Source organism: Vespula pensylvanica, chromosome 15, assembly GCF_014466175.1.
Source record: "Vespula pensylvanica isolate Volc-1 chromosome 15, ASM1446617v1, whole genome shotgun sequence".
Classification (NCBI taxonomy): Eukaryota; Metazoa; Arthropoda; class Insecta; order Hymenoptera; family Vespidae; genus Vespula; species Vespula pensylvanica.
In genome coordinates, this window is record NC_057699.1 from 2,846,770 (window position 1) to 2,865,673 (window position 18,904).

General features: G+C 33.5%; 3 protein-coding genes across 8 annotated transcripts; 2 read left to right on the plus strand and 1 right to left on the minus strand.

The window, feature by feature from the left end:
• The first annotated feature begins 190 nt into the window (after window positions 1-190).
• On the plus strand, window positions 191-13,459 carry LOC122634581. Of its 6 annotated transcripts, none has more exons than XM_043823662.1 (7): window positions 191-783; window positions 1,261-1,818; window positions 1,911-7,594; window positions 7,671-8,532; window positions 8,609-8,983; window positions 9,084-10,484; window positions 10,574-13,459. In XM_043823662.1, exons 2-7 carry the CDS (start codon window positions 1,419-1,421, stop codon window positions 10,822-10,824), a joined length of 8,973 nt encoding a protein of 2,990 aa, XP_043679597.1. In that variant the 5' UTR covers window positions 191-783; window positions 1,261-1,418; the 3' UTR covers window positions 10,825-13,459. The 6 variants fall into 6 exon arrangements, with proteins under 6 accessions (XP_043679597.1, XP_043679600.1, XP_043679598.1 ...); XM_043823665.1 differs by having other exon boundaries at window positions 8,612-8,983; XM_043823663.1 differs by having other exon boundaries at window positions 191-668.
• A 669-nt stretch (window positions 13,460-14,128) lies between these two features.
• On the plus strand, window positions 14,129-17,032 carry LOC122634585 (glycine--tRNA ligase). The gene is made up of 4 exons (XM_043823673.1): window positions 14,129-14,511; window positions 14,643-16,326; window positions 16,402-16,589; window positions 16,689-17,032. Exons 1-4 carry the CDS (start codon window positions 14,269-14,271, stop codon window positions 16,797-16,799), a joined length of 2,226 nt encoding a protein of 741 aa, XP_043679608.1. The 5' UTR covers window positions 14,129-14,268; the 3' UTR covers window positions 16,800-17,032.
• A 17-nt stretch (window positions 17,033-17,049) lies between these two features.
• On the minus strand, window positions 17,050-18,875 carry LOC122634589. Its single transcript, XM_043823680.1, has 6 exons — window positions 18,695-18,875; window positions 18,288-18,605; window positions 17,982-18,145; window positions 17,748-17,906; window positions 17,371-17,535; window positions 17,050-17,254 (listed from the first exon to the last, which is right to left on the minus strand). Exons 1-6 carry the CDS (start codon window positions 18,778-18,780, stop codon window positions 17,100-17,102), a joined length of 1,047 nt encoding a protein of 348 aa, XP_043679615.1. The 5' UTR covers window positions 18,781-18,875; the 3' UTR covers window positions 17,050-17,099.
• Between the last annotated feature and the right edge of the window lie 29 nt (window positions 18,876-18,904).

The following is an 18,904-nucleotide window of genomic DNA, read 5'->3' on the forward strand; positions in this document are numbered from 1 at the left end:
TTCGAGCGAATAAAAAGATTGGAAAGAAAATTTCGGCGAATAATTTTTTTTTCTTTTTTTTTTCTTTTCCTTTCGTACATAAAATAATGATTAATTTATATATAAATTAATGATACGATAAAAAAATGTTGAATAAAGACGGATAAAAAGAGAAGGAAAGAGAGAGAGAGAGAGAGAGAGAGAATGGAGATAAAAAAAAAATGTTAGAAATGTAATAGGAATCAAGAGACCGTTCTCTCGCAATAGCTCTCTCTCCATAGAATGATGGTATTCTGGCGCAGTCAAGATGGCGTTCGATCGAGAGGAATACGCTTACTAGAAAAAGTATGTGGAAAAAAATGCCGCGTAAAGGCAAGAGCGACGCGTGCGAACGTGCTTGAAGTTTCGCTTTTGTCGTTTAAAGATTTCGATAACCTCGTGATCGTCCGCCATCCGGGCGGGCCGAATTTTAAAATGCCGACGTGGAAGAGCTCAGACGTAATTAGACGGGATACCAGATTCGTTTGCTGATTCTCAAACGCGTTTGCCGGAGAACCGCGATCGTCGAGCGGCGAACAACGACGCTATGGCGTCCATCGGAGCCGTGTATGTGTGTGTCAATAATTTTTCATCTACAATTAACGACTAATTAAATGGTCACTTCTTAACTCACGAACAGCAACAGGATCGTAAGAGATTTTCTTTTAAAGCAATCATTATACAAAGGGATTTCCTGATACTTCTTAAACGAGTTACATACTTAAAAAACACAAACACTTTTCTGAACTGCCTGGCTTTCCTTCTGTACGTTTGACAGTTCTTATATTTCGATTAATTCGAATACCATTATGAATGTCTCATCGCGTTTAAGATTCCGATTATATCGGTATCATTTTTTATATACCTTCGTAAAGAAATGTTCTAACCCCAATACCAGGCATCATAAACTGTTTGATTGTCGCCAAAGTTCTCGCGGGGGTCAAAGCATTTAACGAGCGTGTTCCATTAGGCACTTTCCAAACCTGATTTAACATATTCGTTTTTACGAATTGGTAGAGAAAAGTTGTTGTCAAATAAAGTTGATACAAAGTACTATTCTTCTATTTACTACTTTTTAGAATGTTTTTATATTAGAGTATTGTACTTTTATTTTCAATATATATCATTTACTTCATTCATAATGATTTCTCTAACACATTTCATAGAGAAGAATAAATATTTATATAATATCAAAGATAAGTATATAATAATGGAGACCATAGAAAGTATGTATTATTACAGGTATAAGGGAATAGAGAATTATGAATGAACAATGTAAGAGACAAACATAAACGTCACAGTTGTCACAGTGTTGTGTACAAAAGTGTTAAGACATTCCATGATTTGGTATGATATTTTGAGGGGATATATATATCCTGATTTACTAGATTTTGCACATCATGTCTAATAGTTTGGACAGCTTTTTAACGCGTATTGGGGATGTCACTATCGAACGTGTGACACCTCGTGGGGGCCCTAAATCTAACGAAGCAGCAGTTCAGAATGAACCTTCGACAAATACAAATATGAATAATGCAGAACCACAGACGGCTAACGAGGAGAGCTCCGAAGAGTCCAGCGGGGAATCATCCGACGGGGAACAAGAAAAGAAGCATGGTGCCCTGCATTCAGAAGAAATAGAAGAAATACGTTCAGAAGGTTCAGGAGACGACATGGATCTGGACGAAACAATCGATTCTCAGATCGGTGTGAGGGTAGATTCTGAGAGACAAAGTCATTGTCCGCCGGAAGAAGATGACGAGGAACCAGTTAATATTTTGGATACTTTACCATTGGAAGGTTTGTACTGAAGTTCCTTAGCACAATAGTAATTTGCAAAAAATATTGTATATTTAAATGTAAATTAATTCGCTGATTCTATTTTTAAAAAGGGGCGCCGATTGAAGGGCAAGAGGTATCTGAAGCTGATTTACTTGGAAAACCAATTTCCAAGGATACAGATGATGAAAGTATAGATAATGAGAAAACAGGATCTCATTCTGGAGCGGAAGATGGAGCAGATGGTAATAAGAGGCATGGAGATTCTGAACATTCTGAAAATGTAAAAAAGAAACAAAAAAAGGATGATGGTACTGAAGAGTCCACATCAGAATGTGAAACGAAAGCAGAGAAGAAGTTAGCAAATATGAGAAGAAATATTCGCGAGGTTATGGATGAAACTCAACTTGATGAAGCTACATTATCGGCTCAGCGACAAGAAATGGAACGTTTGCGACGAGTACAAGAACAACAAAGGATAATTCGGGAAGTACAACGTCAAATGACAATTAATCGTCAAAATAATAAAACACAAACCAGAGTAATAAGTCTCTTACAAGGTAAACAAAATCAGACAGGAACTACTATTTCCCAATCATCCTCTTCATCATTATCATCTTCATCTACTCAAGTTCGTTTACCTAACACTGTACTATTGAAAGTAAATTCGAGTTCAGGAACAGGATCTCAAACAACTTCTAATGTACAGTCTGGACAGATTCAAAGAAAATCTATAGAAGGAACACGTTGGCAAAAGGGTAGAGGTGTCTACCAAAATGCTCAGACATCTATTTCACGAGTTCCAAATCGTTCTGTTGGTCCAACTATGTTACAACAAAGAATAAGAATGATGACACCTTCTGTAAGCATCTCACCAGTGGTTCCTAAAAAAGAACCTATTGATAGACCAGAATATTATTCTGATTCTGATGTATCTGATATTGAGGCGGAAGAAGCGTTGCGTGAGAAACATATGCATCTGGCGCGAAAAATGTCAAGTGGCCCTAAATCTCAAAAAGTAGCGAAAGGTAAAGATGTAGTAACGATATCTAGTTCTAGCGAAAGTTCAGACGATGATTGCATAGTACTAAGTGATCCTAGTGGAGAAGAAGAAACTGACAATGAAGATGATCCATCTAATTCAGGCATGCATACAAATGATAGATATAACATTCCAGATGAACATGGTAGAGTCTTAATCAATGTAGGGCATCCTGAGACAGAGCCAGATGTTTTTTTAGCTCCACAGGTAGCACGTATCATCAAGCCACATCAAATCGGTGGTATACGTTTTCTATATGATAATATTGTTGAAAGCATTGAGAGGTATAAAACTAGTTCTGGATTTGGGTGTATATTGGCACATAGTATGGGTCTGGGTAAAACACTTCAAGTAGCTAGTTTTTGTGACATTTTTTTTCGGTGTACCACTGCCAAGACTGTACTTTGCATTATGCCTATTAATACTTTGCAAAATTGGTTGGCTGAATTTAATATGTGGTTACCATATGAAGATCCTACATCCATGGAAAAGAATAAAATTACAAACATAAAGTCAGAATCTGAAATGGAATCTAAGTCAGAAATAAAAGAAGAATGTGGTAGCCAAAGCGATATGTCAAACATATCCAGGCCTATAAGTACAGAATCGGCTCATCGCTATGGACAAGAAAATGTGCCACAGTCTTTAAATATTATGCCAGAGAATCCATATACTCATCAAGGATATGAAAATCATATGATGTCAAGTTATGTACAAGACAGTATGTTAAATAAAACAATGCCAGATCATCATGCACGTATCAACCAAAACTACCCTGGAGATATTACACAATCTTCAATGTATAATACCAATCCAAACTCCATGCCTAATTTTGATCCTATGAAACCAGAATTAAATTGTCATACCATGCAAGGTAGACCAAATATACCTCCACCAAATATACCACCATTGAATATACCACCACCTAATTTACCTCCATCCAATTTACCTCCACCCAATTTACCTCCTCCCAATTTACCTCCCCCCAATTTACCTCCACCCAACTTACCTCCACCAAATTTACCTCCACCAAATTTACCTCCACCAAATTTACCTCCACCAAATTTACCTCCACCAAATTTACCTCCACCTAATTTACCTCCACCCAATTTACCTCCACCTAATTTACCTCCACCCAATTTACCTCCACCCAATTTGCCTCCACCTAAATTTGGTATGGAAAATCAGAATTCTAATATGTACACAACCATGGAAAATCAATCACAAGGAACAATGTATTCAGATATGGAGAACAGAACTCCTGGGCCTATGTATCCTAATAATCATCAATCTGGACCAATTTATTCAAATTATAATAATCCTCCAAGTACCTTTCCCAATTATAATCAACCTCGTCAAGATTTGGATCATGAGCCAAAGAAAGAGAATATTTTACATCAAAATACGGAAGTTAATGTAAAGAGAGAACCGGAAGAAACAATAAAAAAAGAAGAAGGTATAACTAAAGAAGAAATAGAAGATAAAAAGAATATAGAAAAAGTCAAAACAACTTATATGGTAGATGCTCCTATTGGTATGGAATTAAGACCAAGACATTTTCGTTTACATATTTTGAATGATTCACACAAAACTATGACAGCAAGAGCTAAAGTTATACAAGAGTGGCAAACAGGAGGTGGTGTTTTATTAATTGGATATGAATTATATAGACAGTTGTCTATGAAAAAACCGAACAAAGCAAAACGAAAACGAGGTCAACCTTTTAAAGATACGGTTGATGTTGAAGAAGAAGACAAAAACAAAGGTTTGTTAGATGAGATGCACTCTGCATTAGTTAGTCCTGGTCCAGATTTAGTTATTTGTGATGAAGGTCATCGCATAAAAAATTCTCATGCTAGTATTAGTATGGCTCTAAAACAAATGCGTACGAAACGAAGAATTGTATTAACTGGTTATCCATTACAAAATAATTTGCTCGAGTATTGGTGTATGGTCGATTTTGTAAGACCTAATTATTTAGGAACCAAGAGTGAATTTTGTAATATGTTTGAAAGGCCAATACAAAATGGTCAGTGTATTGATTCAACACCACAAGATATTCGCTTAATGCGATATCGAGCGCATGTACTACATGCTCTGTTAGAAGGTTTTGTACAGAGAAGATCTCATTCGGTACTCCAAGTGTCATTACCACGCAAAGAAGAATATATTCTTCTTGTTAGAATGACACCACATCAACGTAAACTCTATGATACTTTTATGAATCAAGTTGTTAAAACAAGAGCAGTCCCAAATCCTTTAAAAGCCTTTGCTGTTTGCTGCAAAATTTGGAATCATCCAGATATACTATATTACTTTCTTAGAAAACGTCAAGCAAACGAAGAGGATGATCTAGACTTAGAAGAAACAATAGGAGAAAAATTAATACCTGGTGGAAAACGATCGAAAGCTCGTCAGTCAAAAGGAGAATCTAAGAAAGGGAAGAAAACAAATTCAACTATAAAAAGTAAGCCTGCAGCAAGTGTACAACCTAATCCTTCCTCATCCAATGTTGATAGTACAGAAGGAGACAGTACACATTCTAATACAAAACAAAATAATTATAGCAATTATTCTATGCCTACAAATAATTCAGGATATTCGAATTCTATATCACAGGCACCTTATCCTGGATATCAAAATTATCGTTCGAACGATCAAAATACGTATTACAGAAATGATAATAATCATGGAGAATATAATGAATTCTACAATAATCAAGGTCAACAAAGATATGGAAATCAACCCTTCCCAACATATACACAAAATACTAATTATAATTCTACACAAGGATACAACAATCAGTCACAAAATTATATACCACCAAATGATCAATCTGTTAATCATCCACAAAGATATCCTTCGGGACCACCTAATTCAGATTTTCGTCCGGATCAAAATCAAGGAAATAATTATGAAACATCAGGAATATATCCACGTCAACCATATACGTATCCGGATCAAGGACGTAATTATGGAACATCCGTAAATCAAGGGCCTAATAATTACTCTCAAGTCCCAAATCAGACCTCTGCCTTTCAGGCTCAGTTACCTAATCAATCTAATAATATACCTGTTCCTGAATATTCACCTTATGCTCCACAAAATCAAACTCAAAATTATGGCAATGCTGCAGGACAAACAAATCCTATGTATACACGAAATGATAATCAACCTTTACAAACTTCTGCTTTAGGATATACTCCTAATCAAGCAAATCAGAATGCAGGACCTCCACCACAAACTACGGGATATCTTTCAAATCAACAAGGACAGAATCCACCACCTAATCAAAGTCGTGGTTTTTCTCCAAATCAACAAAACCAAAATCTTGGATTACAGAATTCATCTCATGCTTATGGAAATCAGCAAACACAAGCAATGCCACTTCAGAATCAACAGCATGGCTATCCAACACAAGTGAATCCTAATTCTGCTCCACAAACACCTCTTAATTTCAACCAACAAACTTCAAATTCAATACCACAAAATCAGTCTCATGGATATATGACAAATCAGCAAAATCAAGCTCCAATTTCCCAGAATCAAATGCGCGGATATCCGCCAGCATCAAATCAGATCAACGTACCACAAAACGCAACGTATCCGCAAAGTCAAACAGCTCCCAATTCTAATATTTCGAATCAAGTACATGCCTATTCGTCCGATCAGCAAGGTCCTAATGCAAGCACATCAAACTCTATGCATGGATATCCTCATCTTGTACCATCATCAACCCCGCAAAATTCATCCTCTACATATCCACCTCCACAGCAAAGTCAACAATCAGCTGCTCCACCTAATCAGAATCACGGATATACTACTAATCATCAAGGATCAACACCACAAAACTCTACTCATAGATACAATACAGCACAACAAGGACAAATTTCTCAACCTACAAATCAGGCTTTATCTTATTCTCAAAATCAACAGTCACAAAATTCAAACTTAAATCAAAATGACCAACTTTATCCACGAAATGATAATCAGCAGCAATCGCAAAATTATACATCAACAAGTGCACCTCATGAATTTCCAAACGATCGTCAAGGTGGAACTACATCTGCAAATTCTACTACTAATTATCCGTCTAATCAAACACAAACGCAGAATCCTATTTTGTCAACTTATCCTTCTGATGGTTCACATCAAAGTCAGGTTGGACAAATAAAAGGACCTGATGATCCATATTGGCAACGTGATTATTCTGGACAACCATTTCGAACGGATCAATGCAATGATACATATTACAGAGATCCTAATGTAAATAGGTTTCAGAATAATTATTTCCCTTCACAAAGTTATTCTAATCAGTCTTATGATTATGCAGGAAATCATAATACCGACGTAAATTCTCGCTCTGATGATCCTAAAACTTCTCAAGCAAGTATGGGTCCTCATATACAAAATGCTGGTGCTTGTGATAAAGGCAATAAGGATATGCCACCTAATATAATCCCAAATCAGTCCATGCATCAGAGTAATCTTTCTAATAAATCGAACTATAACACAGAAGCCAATTGTCCAAATTCTACAACTCCAGGACCTAGATCAGTACAAGGACTTGGACCATCTCACAGTCCTCGATTAAGTCAGGCTGATTTGTCCAAGGAAGAAGAAAAAGAGAAAGAAGAATTACTAGAAAAAGATAAAGATGATAAGTCGGACGACGAAATTCTTACCAAGGATGAAGAAAAAGAATGCAAAAGTTCTCCAGGAGGAAGAGAAGATCCTGGAATACCATATGATTGGGTAAATATATATATTTATAACATATGATTTAATTATTTAACTAAAACTTTTTAATAATTTTTCGATATTCTTTTAGGCGACGGAATTAATGAAAGGCTATGTACCTGGATTGATTGATGCTTCCGCAAAAATGACCCTTTTTTTCTGCATATTAGAAGAAGCGATACGTTTAGGAGATCGCGTCTTGGCATTTTCTCAATCATTATTTACATTGAATCTCATAGAAGACTTCTTAGCCAGAAACAGTTTGAAATATCCAGACGGTCAAACGGATGCTTGGATAAAAAATGTTAATTATTATAGACTAGATGGAAGTACTAGTGCGTTAGAAAGAGAAAAACTTATCAATGAATTTAATAATAATCCAAAAATACATCTCTTTTTGGTATCAACGCGTGCCGGTTCATTGGGTATCAATCTTGTTGGAGCGAATCGTGCGATCGTATTTGATGCTTCTTGGAATCCTTGTCACGACACGCAGGCTGTATGTAGAGTGTATAGATATGGACAGCAAAAGCCTTGCTTTGTTTATCGGTTAGTGACAGACAATTGTCTCGAAAGAAAGATTTATGATAGACAAATAAGCAAACAAGGAATGGCTGATCGCGTTGTCGATCAGTGCAATCCTGATGCACATCTATCTCTTAAAGATGCAACTACGTTATCTTGGGATTGGGAGGAAGATAGTCAAGTACAAGATTTTTCTCAAACAAAAGATAGTTACTCAGACGAAGTTATGCATCGCGTATTGGAATGTCATTCTTCTCTTCTTACCAAACAGCCATTCCATCATGAAAGTCTTTTGGTAGATCGAAAAGATAAGAAACTCAGTCAAGCGGAAAAACGATTGGCTCGTCGTGGTTATGAACTTGAGAAAATGGCTGCAAATTGTTCTAGACCAAGTTACAATTATGTTCCAGGAAATACGGCAACGAGAGGTAAAGGGTCATTTTATAATTTACATTAAACTAGTAGAATGTAATCAAATTATTTACTTCACTCTTTTATTTATAGCAGGAGGTTTACAAATTAGAGCTATTCGTGGTGGTGACACTGGTACCACATCAAAACCAGTAGCTTCTGTGAGACCAATGCAACAACGTGGTGCTGAAAGTTTAGGCTCCCGAAGCGTAACTGGAAGTAGGTGGATACCTGCAGAAGTATGGCAGAGACAAGGAATGAGCGCACAGGAAATGACATTACCCTTAGATGTAGTTATACCAACTAATTCACCAGACAAAGGAAGCATTGTATTGAAAGCAGGACAACGTGTGATGGTATTAAAAAGTCCTAAAGGAATCTATATGCAACTTGAATCTGGTAAAATCATTGCAATTAGAACTGCACTTAAATTGAATCAACAGAAACGAGAAGAAGAGCCTAAAAAGGGTAAGTTGCTCTGTTCAAGTATTAATTTATTATAATCCTTCCAAGTATTTATTTTTATTTTAAGAGTGAACTGATATAATTGTAAATTATATGATCTTAGGTCTATCCTCTATGGTTCAGAGGAACTCTAAACCCGAGGTTAGCTTCCCATTAAGAAATAATTCAGCAATTTCTATAATACCGAAATCATCAACAGGCAATCAAACTAGTGGACGACCAATCAATAAATCCGGAAGTGGACCTGGTTATAAACCATTTGCAGATAAAGAAATTTCAAAGAGACCAAAACCTGTTGCAACTGCAGCTGCTAAACCTTATTTAAATCAAGTTAATTTAACTAATCAAGTTTCTTTATCAAGATTACCAAAAGTCAAACAAGAGCCTGTTGATCATTCTACTCTTGGCGAAAATTCTAACTCTTCTGATGGACAAGTGAGAACGGAACAAAGAGTCGAGGAAGTTAGATTAGAGGATGTAGTTGCTGAAGTTAGTTCAAATACAGATTATAGTCCTGCCACTCATAATCGTATTTCTAATTCAGACACGGATCCTACTGTACAAAAGTCTGCTGAGGAAGGTACGCAGGTCTACATACCTGATAATGTAACTAGCGCACAAAGTGTTCAAACGCAACACGATCAGTCAGAGTCAGAATTATCGACGAAAGTAGATAAGCAATGTTCACAGCCAGAGGAAAAAGAGTCTACGAAAGTAGACGCTATAACGAGTTTTAATAATCCATTTTCTAACCAAAATGAAAAACGTGATACTGCTACAACTAACGATGATATTATAATAGAAGAACAACCACATCCAGCACCTTCTACTTCCGTACCACTGCAACCATTATTAACGCCACAACCAGTATCGTCGGCTATGCGAGTACCATCGACATCTTCTCTACAGAGAAGTACAGATACATCTAAAAATGTTATAGAAACATCCAGTATGTCCGTTACGTCTGTATGCACCGGAACAAACACTACAACAACACCAAAAATAATAGAACCATGTGTACGCGAAGCAGCAGTTCAAGGAGATCCTGCTAATCTTCCACAAGGTTATCCTTATGCTCAATATCCAAGGTACTACGACTATGCAGATCCAAGATCACGTTCATTGCCCAGTCCTTATGGGACATATTTCCCTGGCGTCCCGGCTCACACGACAAATCCTCGATTACCAGTGGATACGAAGTCACAATCGGATGCGGCAAAGCCTATGGAAGATCGGACGATGATGAATGTACCTACTGTATATTCTCAAGTATCTAGTACAACTGCCAAAACATTAGGAAATACAACTGAATCTAAAACTACAGAGACAACTGTTACAACAACAGTAGCTACTGTCTTAAGTAGAGACGAAACACATATACCTACTGCGTTCAGTCATCCCACGAGTACTCGTTACCCTGGACCTTATCCACCTGGACCGTATGATCCATATACGCAACATTATCCTCCAGCTCCGGGATCTACTGCTGCTTATCCACCAGGTGGTAAGTTCTATAAAATTTTATATACCATTATATTTCTAAAGGACATCAAAATATCTACATTAAGTACTAATTTTAAATATATAACGTAGGAGCACCAGGATATCCGGCATACGGTGGACCAACATACAACACCGAATACGCTCGTATGTACTCGGCATTCCATGGTCCACCTCCTCCGGCAGATCCGTATATGCATAGGGGCTATGCGCCACCTTCTTCACATCCTCCTAATTATTATCCACCCTTTCCCCATCCTCCCCCACCTTATCCAAATTATTCGTTTCTTTCACCATATCCCAATCCAAACATGCCCAGTGAACCACAACCACCAGCCCAGTAGAATATTCGGTTTATAATGTAATTATTTTAATAATTTCGTGGGATGTCATATGTTATATGGATTTGAAGGCTGTCGGGTTTCAGATCAATAGCTTAATAGACTGAAGCTGTAAAACGCATCGATGTAAATAATTAGTTACAAAATATTGTATTAAGGAATACAATTGAAAAAAAAAGAAAAAAAAAAGTTGTGTCTAAAGCACTAATTCTGTATCTAAAAGGATGAAACGATAATCGCCGTTAACTTTGAACTGTGCAATTTGTTAAAATGTTCAATTCTACGATGCGTTTGTTTAACTAATCTATTAATGTCTATAAGAGTATAAGAATCACTTCTACGTTTGATCATCCACAGTTTCATAAAATATTACGATTATTTATAATTCGTAATTTGATAATACTGATTTTTAAGTTTACATTAATATAACCAGCTTTGCAAAACACAGATAATTTTCGAATATTTTTAGAATACAAAAGGTCAATTGTCATTCGTAAATAGCTATATTATTTAGAGGATTACCATATGCTATGGTAGTATTCTGATCAAATTTATGATCAAATTGTTTTGCGTATTAACGATTTTTTACGTTTATTGTAAAAACTTTGGCAACTGTAAGGTTTTTTAATAACAATGGTAATGTGTTGGATTGTAATTACAGATGACACTAAGAAATTGAAATATGATTCCATCACAGAAAGAATAACATAATGGAAGAGAAAGGAACGCTGTATACTATCAGTTAGCATTGTGCACATACACATACTCTATACAAATCATTTTCATATATTCCATATATACAGAAAAAAATTTATTCTCTAAACAATAGTATTTGCTATTTAAAAGGATACAATATTATGCGAACACATTGTGAAATCCACACCACAGCATTCCATCTTTTAAATAGTCTTCTTTCAATATTGAAAAAAACTACAAGATTTGAAAACTGACTGTTCCTCCGTATATATTAATGTGCGAAGAGTAATGAATAGTTGCAAACTGTCCAATTTATATATTGTAAAGCCTAGAACTGTTAAAATTATTATTGCATCATGCGATATTCCATCTTAAATGAAATCTCTTTAAACTATTTTGTAAAACATTGATGCTATTATACAGCATTGTTTAAGATAATTTCGTGTGTTTCAAACCAGTTTGCAACATGCATCACACTTCCATAAAATAAGTTACGCGAATTGTGCATTACAATTTTTATTCGTATGAACTTTACTAATTATTCCATGAGATTAGTCTTCGCAAATGCAACATGTGCTGGATCTACGTGTCATCTTTGACTCTTTTTACGTACATTATACGTACAGTATTCACTTGGAACGTTTAGCAATCAGTATACAGTTTACAGCATCCTTAGCAAGTTGTATATGACTTCATATTAATACTAAACGTTACGATTTCTTAAATAGATAATCTTACAGTAGTATGTAGGATTGTTGTTAACTAGAATGTCTTACAGTTAATGACTTAATGACTATCTTGGGATAGGTTTAAAACAAAAAAAAAAAAAAGAAAAAAAAAATACAGGAAATGCCATGATTTTCTCAAGCGACTCTTCAAACTCGGAACTGTGATATTCCGTCATATTCTCGTATATCAAATTTTTGATTATAAGCTAATTTGTTTAGAGATAAAACTGATCTTTTAATTTTTATGTGAAATAAATAGAAACGAGAAGTCTCACTAACAATGCTTCGCGATCATAGCTGAATCGAAATTATGCATTTACGGTAGTGTAAGTTAATCGGAAGTATGACTACGAGATTTCTCATCAATTTTCCAAGTACTATGTAAGAGTCGCAATGATGTTTATCATGGCCAACCCTTCTGAACATTATAGACGAATTATTATAGCAAAGTAAGCATTCATGCTACATATATTATTGGTACGTGTTTCTGATTGAATCTGTCACGTGGTTGATATTTCTAAAGTGACAGCACCTTATGAGTTTCTTATATGTTATGGTGGTATGTTTCATAGGTTCTAAGTGTACAGGTATTACATAACACGACACTCATACGAGGTGCACCTTTAACAAACAAGTGACAGAATCTATTTTAGAACTTATAAAAAGTATATTTACAAAGGAGAAGCAATTATTCTGTCTCTGTTATAGCTTTTTTGCCATTTACATACTTGTAAATATCCATTATTTACGTTTCATACTTTATTTATTATTATACATTATCCATTATTATTGCTTTTTTTTTGATGTCAGAGTATTACTCTTATGTAAAATAAATTGTTTACACTGATAAATATTGTTTTTGATCATACTATTGTTATACTAAAAAAAAAAAAGAAAAAACAAAAAAGCCTTTGTATATTCTTATTTTTATGATATTAACCCTTATATTTGAGCAGTAAATCCATTTGAATTGAATTATTGTATAATGTATGCAAATATTTAGAATATAAGTAAATATTACACTTAGGTGTCAGAATTTATATGATTTAAGTAAAGAAAATCATTATACAGTCAATGCGTCTGCAGGCAACTAATCTGCGGTGGACTTACTCTGAAATACACACCTCTCATCTGTGCATATTATACTATTAAATATATTATACGCAAGCGGGGTTTATTGAAAAGTTATAATAAATATATTGATAGGAAAAATATCACAATTATCTCATAATTTTTTACAAGTTTTTCTTTCTCAATTGTAATTTTTCTATAAACCATGCTATAGTGTATAAAAAAAAAAAAAATAAAATTATTCAAGATTATAGAAAGATGTTTCTTTTCTAATATTTTTCTCTTTTTGTTCTAATTGTTTAACAAACGATGGGAAATTGGCTATCTGAATAATGAATGTAGCATGTGTAAATAAATATGTGATGTTTATACCTTTTATAACATTATCTTACGAGACATCTATTTGTACATAATACCGTAAATAATTTCCACATAATATTCATACCATTACATAATATTTATATTATTTGAAAGGTATTAAGTTCTTCAAATATAATCACATCTCTTGTGAATCATATTTAAATTTCGCGCCACAATTATTTCAAAGCGAGCATTAACATAGTTAAAGAATAAAACTATATGAAAATGTTTATCTTCATGCTCGATGGATTTTAAAAAGTTTTACGCTTTATATAATGATATTAATTATTACATTATTACACATTATAATGAAATAATATAAATTTCAATAACGAAATATATCGTACACTCGTGCATGGACAAATTATTCCGTATAATTATATTTTCATTTAACTAATCGATCATTGCGATTAATAATTAAATATTTCAATTCATAAACAATCGAGGAAAAATGATATTTATAATATTTTTATAATTTTAACTTCCATCATATTGCAGTACCGTAACAATCAAAGGTACCTTTTTGTTTGTTGCATCAGAAGCTTTAGAACCTCATGGTCTTTCAACGTATCGATGTGTAATACTAGTACGAATGCGGCTTTTGTTATATAGCTTACAGATCGCAAGTAAAGTTGCGAAACGACAGAAGTATACACGTGTTTGTTACAACAAACAACCGATTAGAAACTTTACATTTACCGGAAGATTAACCGATTTTAGTAATTGGGGTTCTAAGAAGAAACATAGAAAAGTGAAATTACACATTGCACCAGATATGACAGATCCGAAAGTCGAAGAAGTTCTAGCACCGCTTCGTGCGAGTGTCAAGGAACAGGTATTCCATATGGATATTTTTTCTAATCATTGTATTGTAACAAAAAATTCAGATTCATGTAATAAAGTCAAGTCAATGTTTTCCCTGTTTAAATTGAAATTATAATTACATATGGCTTTTTTAAATTATAGGGTGATCTGGTACGTAAATTAAAAGCTGATGGAGCACCAGAATTAGATGTTAAAAAAGCAGTGGCAGAACTGAAACTTCGTAAGAAGTTGTTAGAGGATAAAGAAATGTCGCTTGTGTCTGATATTATAACATTTGATAGATCAAGAATGGAGGATCTATTGAAACGTAGATTTTACTTAGATCAGTCTTTTGCTATTTATGGTGGAGTTACTGGACAATTTGATTTTGGTCCCATGGGCTGTGCTATGAAGACAAATTTAATAAATGCATGGAGAAACTTTTTTGTATTAGAAGAACAAATGTTAGAAGTAGATTGTTCTATTTTAACACCTGAACCAGTATTGAAAGCATCTGGGCATGTTGAAAGATTTGCAGATCTTATGGTAAAAGATGTAAAGACTGGAGAATGTTTTAGATTGGATCATTTAATTAAAGCACATTTAGAAAAAGTAGCTAGTGACAAGAAGACTAATGAGAATACGCGTGCAGAATGTAAAGATATTATAATCAAATTAGATGGAATGACTAAAAATGAAATGGCTGAAATAATGAATAAATACAATATGAAATCTCCAATTTCTAACAATGACTTAACTGAACCAATTGAATTTAATTTAATGTTTGGAACTCAAATTGGTCCTTCAGGATTAGTAAAAGGTTATTTAAGACCCGAAACTGCTCAAGGAATTTTTGTGAATTTTAAAAGATTATTTGCATTTAATCAAGAAAAATTGCCATTTGCTGCTGCACAAATTGGGAATGCTTTTAGAAATGAAATATCACCAAGATCAGGTCTTATTAGAGTCAGAGAATTTACCATGGCAGAAATTGAACACTTTTGTGACCCTACAGATAAGAGACATCCTAAATTTGAAACAGTTAAGGATATAAGTATGTTATTATATTCAGCATGTAATCAGATGGATGGAAAAAGCGCACAATCTATTACTATAGGAGAAGCAGTGTCTACTGGTCTTGTAGCAAATGAAACATTAGGATATTTTATGGCTAGGATTTACTTGTTTTTATTAAAGGTTGGTATTGATGAAAAAAGATTACGTTTTCGACAACACATGGGTAATGAAATGGCTCATTATGCTTGTGATTGCTGGGATGCAGAATGTCTAACATCTTATGGATGGATAGAATGTGTAGGTTGTGCAGATCGATCTGCATATGATCTTACACAGCATACTAAAGCTACAGGAGTTAAATTAGTAGCAGAAAAGAAGTTACCATCTCCAAAAACTGTAGATGTTTGTGAAGTGGTACCTAACAAAGTTCTTATTGGTAAAACATTTAAAAAAGATAGTAAAATTGTCCAAGATACATTGGCTAATTTAGAAATAAATGATATTGAAAATTTAGAAAAAGATATTAATGACAAAGGTGAAAGTGAATTAAAACTTTCTAATGATTCCTCTGTAAAAATTATAAGAGATATGATAGAAGTAAAAAGATATCAAAAGACTGTTCATGTTGAAGAAATTGTGCCTTCAGTAATAGAACCATCTTTTGGTATCGGCCGTATCATGTACGCTCTTTTCGAACATAATTTTAGAGCAAGAGAAGAAGATGAAAAACGAACGTATTTCAGTTTACCACCGATTATTGCACCACTAAAGTGTTCAGTATTACCTTTAAGTGGACATGATGACTTTGTACCATTTGTGAAGGAATTGTGTATGTATAAAATACATTTCAAGTATTACATATAAGTACCAGAAAATTGTTTTCAATCTATAATACAAATTTTAGCTCAAAATCTTACTAAAGCTGATGTATCACACAAGGTGGATGATTCTTCTGGTAGTATTGGTCGTAGATACGCTCGCACAGATGAGATTGCAATACCATTTGGTATAACTATAGATTTTGATACTTTAAAAGAACCACACAGTGCTACTCTTAGAGAAAGAGATAGTACTGGACAAGTTAGAATAATGGTATAGTGTATATTATTTAAAATATATTTTTTAATTAATTTATATAGTACTATTTATATAGTATTTTCTATATTTATAAAATGTTTTTTATAATTTTAGTTGGCAGAACTTCCTAATATAATTAGGGATCTCTCATATGGAAAGATTACTTGGGCAGAAGTTGAAGCAAAATATCCTAAATTTGAACAACAAGAATCTACTACTTCGTAAATACAATGAGAATGCTCTAAGCAATAATTTATTTGCAAACTATATTTAATTGACCAAACAATTGTGCTATAAGATCTGAAAAAATGTAAGATCTTGTACATATTAAATTTAAACTGTGAATATCTGCATTTTCATACAAATTTTGTTTAAAGATATTTAAAAATAGCATTTACTTTTATAATGTTTTAGATAAATCACAATATTAATAATAAATAATTATATCTGCAAATTTATGTTTGTTTGTTTGTTTTTTTTTTTGTATATATATAACCCATATTTAATTTGAAGCAAATAATTTAATTAAGACTTGCAGAAATCAATTTCGAACGTAACATTCAATTCAGAAAAATCTTTTTTAAAACATATTAATAAATATTCAACCCCTTTAACGAAATTATTGTTATTTACGTCATCGTGTATAATTTTTTGTAAATGTATATTAACACAATTAACATCTGAAAAATGTAAAAATATGATATTCTACTTACAAGATCTTAAGTGATAAGAAGGCATGTTTAGAAAATACACAATATTTTTTGCAAAATGAAAATATAATGTTACAGACACTTACTACACTTTCCAGCTCGCACTTGACAACACATAGCACATAAAGTTGCAAGCATCCGAATTTCCCCCCTAAATTCAAAAGTTCGTAATGCTGGTAATCGTAGGAAAAGATTCTTCAATGGGAGATCTAAATTATCTCGTTGATGCCACAATTGTAAGTTCAGAAATACTAAACAATTGTATTAAATATATATGTTATAAAAAAATAACTTGTAAATTCATTATAGCTATGAACATCACAATTTGAACAAAATCGTAATATTGGAGCTAGATGGCGTGACAAGATCTTACAAATACAAATTTGAATTATTTACGCAGGAAATGAATTCACATGTAAACAATAAATAAACAATTTCGCGTGAATATATTAAAATACATTACCAAGAGTTTTTGGATACCAAGTGTAGAGAGTTTTAATCGTGCAATCAAGAAACCAAGGTTGTCGAAATCGTAAATCGATGTCACTGGAAAGTGCAAATGTGTGCATTGGTGTGTGGCGGGAAAAGAACATTTTGTGTCTGTCGTACTCCGGTAAACCAACTGTAAATCATGATTATTTCTATTGTATTCTGAAACAAAACAAAAACAAATGATATTGAAATATGTGTTCGTTACTGAAAACATATTGAACTTTTAAACCAGGTGCCCAAAGACGTGCTTCCATCCATGCTACATCAGGTATTCTATAACCACCAACACCATCATCGGGATTAACCTCATTTGGAATTTCTTCTTCTAAGCACAACAATTGCAACCATTGCCATTTAGATCCTAAAACCCTATTATCGAGGAAATAACTAAATAAATTAGATTTATTCATCAAGAACTTGATAAAAACTTTGTGAAATTAATGTTTAAAAAAAATTGATAAATTTGAACTTCTTGTTTATCTTTTATTTCAATGAAGATAAAACATTTTACTTTGCGAGATTAACGAGGAGATCTCCTGTAGGTGTTGCTATATATGCATAATTCACGGATAAAGTATTTAAAGATTCTAAACACCCGATCAGACGAAACCAATCGCATTTCTTAGAAATCTTGTCTGTATACAAGCCTGATCCCGTGACATTTCGAATATCAACTAGTAGAGGTCCTTCTTTTCTTTTAAAAGCACGCCAACAATATAAATATTTCATAGTTTTACGAGAATTATATAAAGCTGAAAGCAATCGTATGCCCTCTATTCTTGTCAATGATAAGTTTTCCAGACAAAGAGTTTCTAATGTGTTCTGTTTACTGTACAAAAAATTGACACGTACAAACATATACATTATTATGATTAAACTTTTATAATTATATTTGTAATATTTATTATTTGTATTTACAATATACTTTCTTCCAAATTATCAATCAGTTTCTTTCGAGCAATGATATCTAATGTATTTATTTTAACTAGTTGTTCACAAATCATCGTGTTCTTAGATTATATATCGTAATTGCAAGGCAAATAAATATGTCATTCTATTTTTATAACTTCCAAGATTCCTTAATCGGTAGAATTTTCTTTTTTTCTTTTGAATGCTCCGCCATGATAT

What these genes read in the sequence shown, in the direction of transcription:
- LOC122634581 (XM_043823662.1), top strand. Translation starts at nt 1,419, where the DNA reads ATGTCTAATAGTTTGGACAGCTTTTTAACGCGTATTGGGGATGTCACT. An exon ending in AGAAGAAGAGCCTAAAAAGG is followed by an intron (nt 8,984 to 9,083) that starts GTAAGTTGCTCT and finishes ATATGATCTTAG; the next exon opens with GTCTATCCTCTATGGTTCAG. An exon ending in TGCTGCTTATCCACCAGGTG is followed by an intron (nt 10,485 to 10,573) that starts GTAAGTTCTATA and finishes TATATAACGTAG; the next exon opens with GAGCACCAGGATATCCGGCA.
- LOC122634585 (XM_043823673.1), top strand. Translation starts at nt 14,269, where the DNA reads ATGCGGCTTTTGTTATATAGCTTACAGATCGCAAGTAAAGTTGCGAAA. An exon ending in ACCATTTGTGAAGGAATTGT is followed by an intron (nt 16,327 to 16,401) that starts GTATGTATAAAA and finishes TACAAATTTTAG; the next exon opens with CTCAAAATCTTACTAAAGCT. An exon ending in CTGGACAAGTTAGAATAATG is followed by an intron (nt 16,590 to 16,688) that starts GTATAGTGTATA and finishes TTATAATTTTAG; the next exon opens with TTGGCAGAACTTCCTAATAT.
- LOC122634589 (XM_043823680.1), bottom strand. Translation starts at nt 18,780, where the DNA reads ATGATTTGTGAACAACTAGTTAAAATAAATACATTAGATATCATTGCT. An exon ending in AAAAGTTCAATATGTTTTCA is followed by an intron (nt 17,907 to 17,981) that starts GTAACGAACACA and finishes CATGATTTACAG; the next exon opens with TTGGTTTACCGGAGTACGAC. An exon ending in TTGGTATCCAAAAACTCTTG is followed by an intron (nt 17,536 to 17,747) that starts GTAATGTATTTT and finishes ACAATTGTTTAG; the next exon opens with TATTTCTGAACTTACAATTG.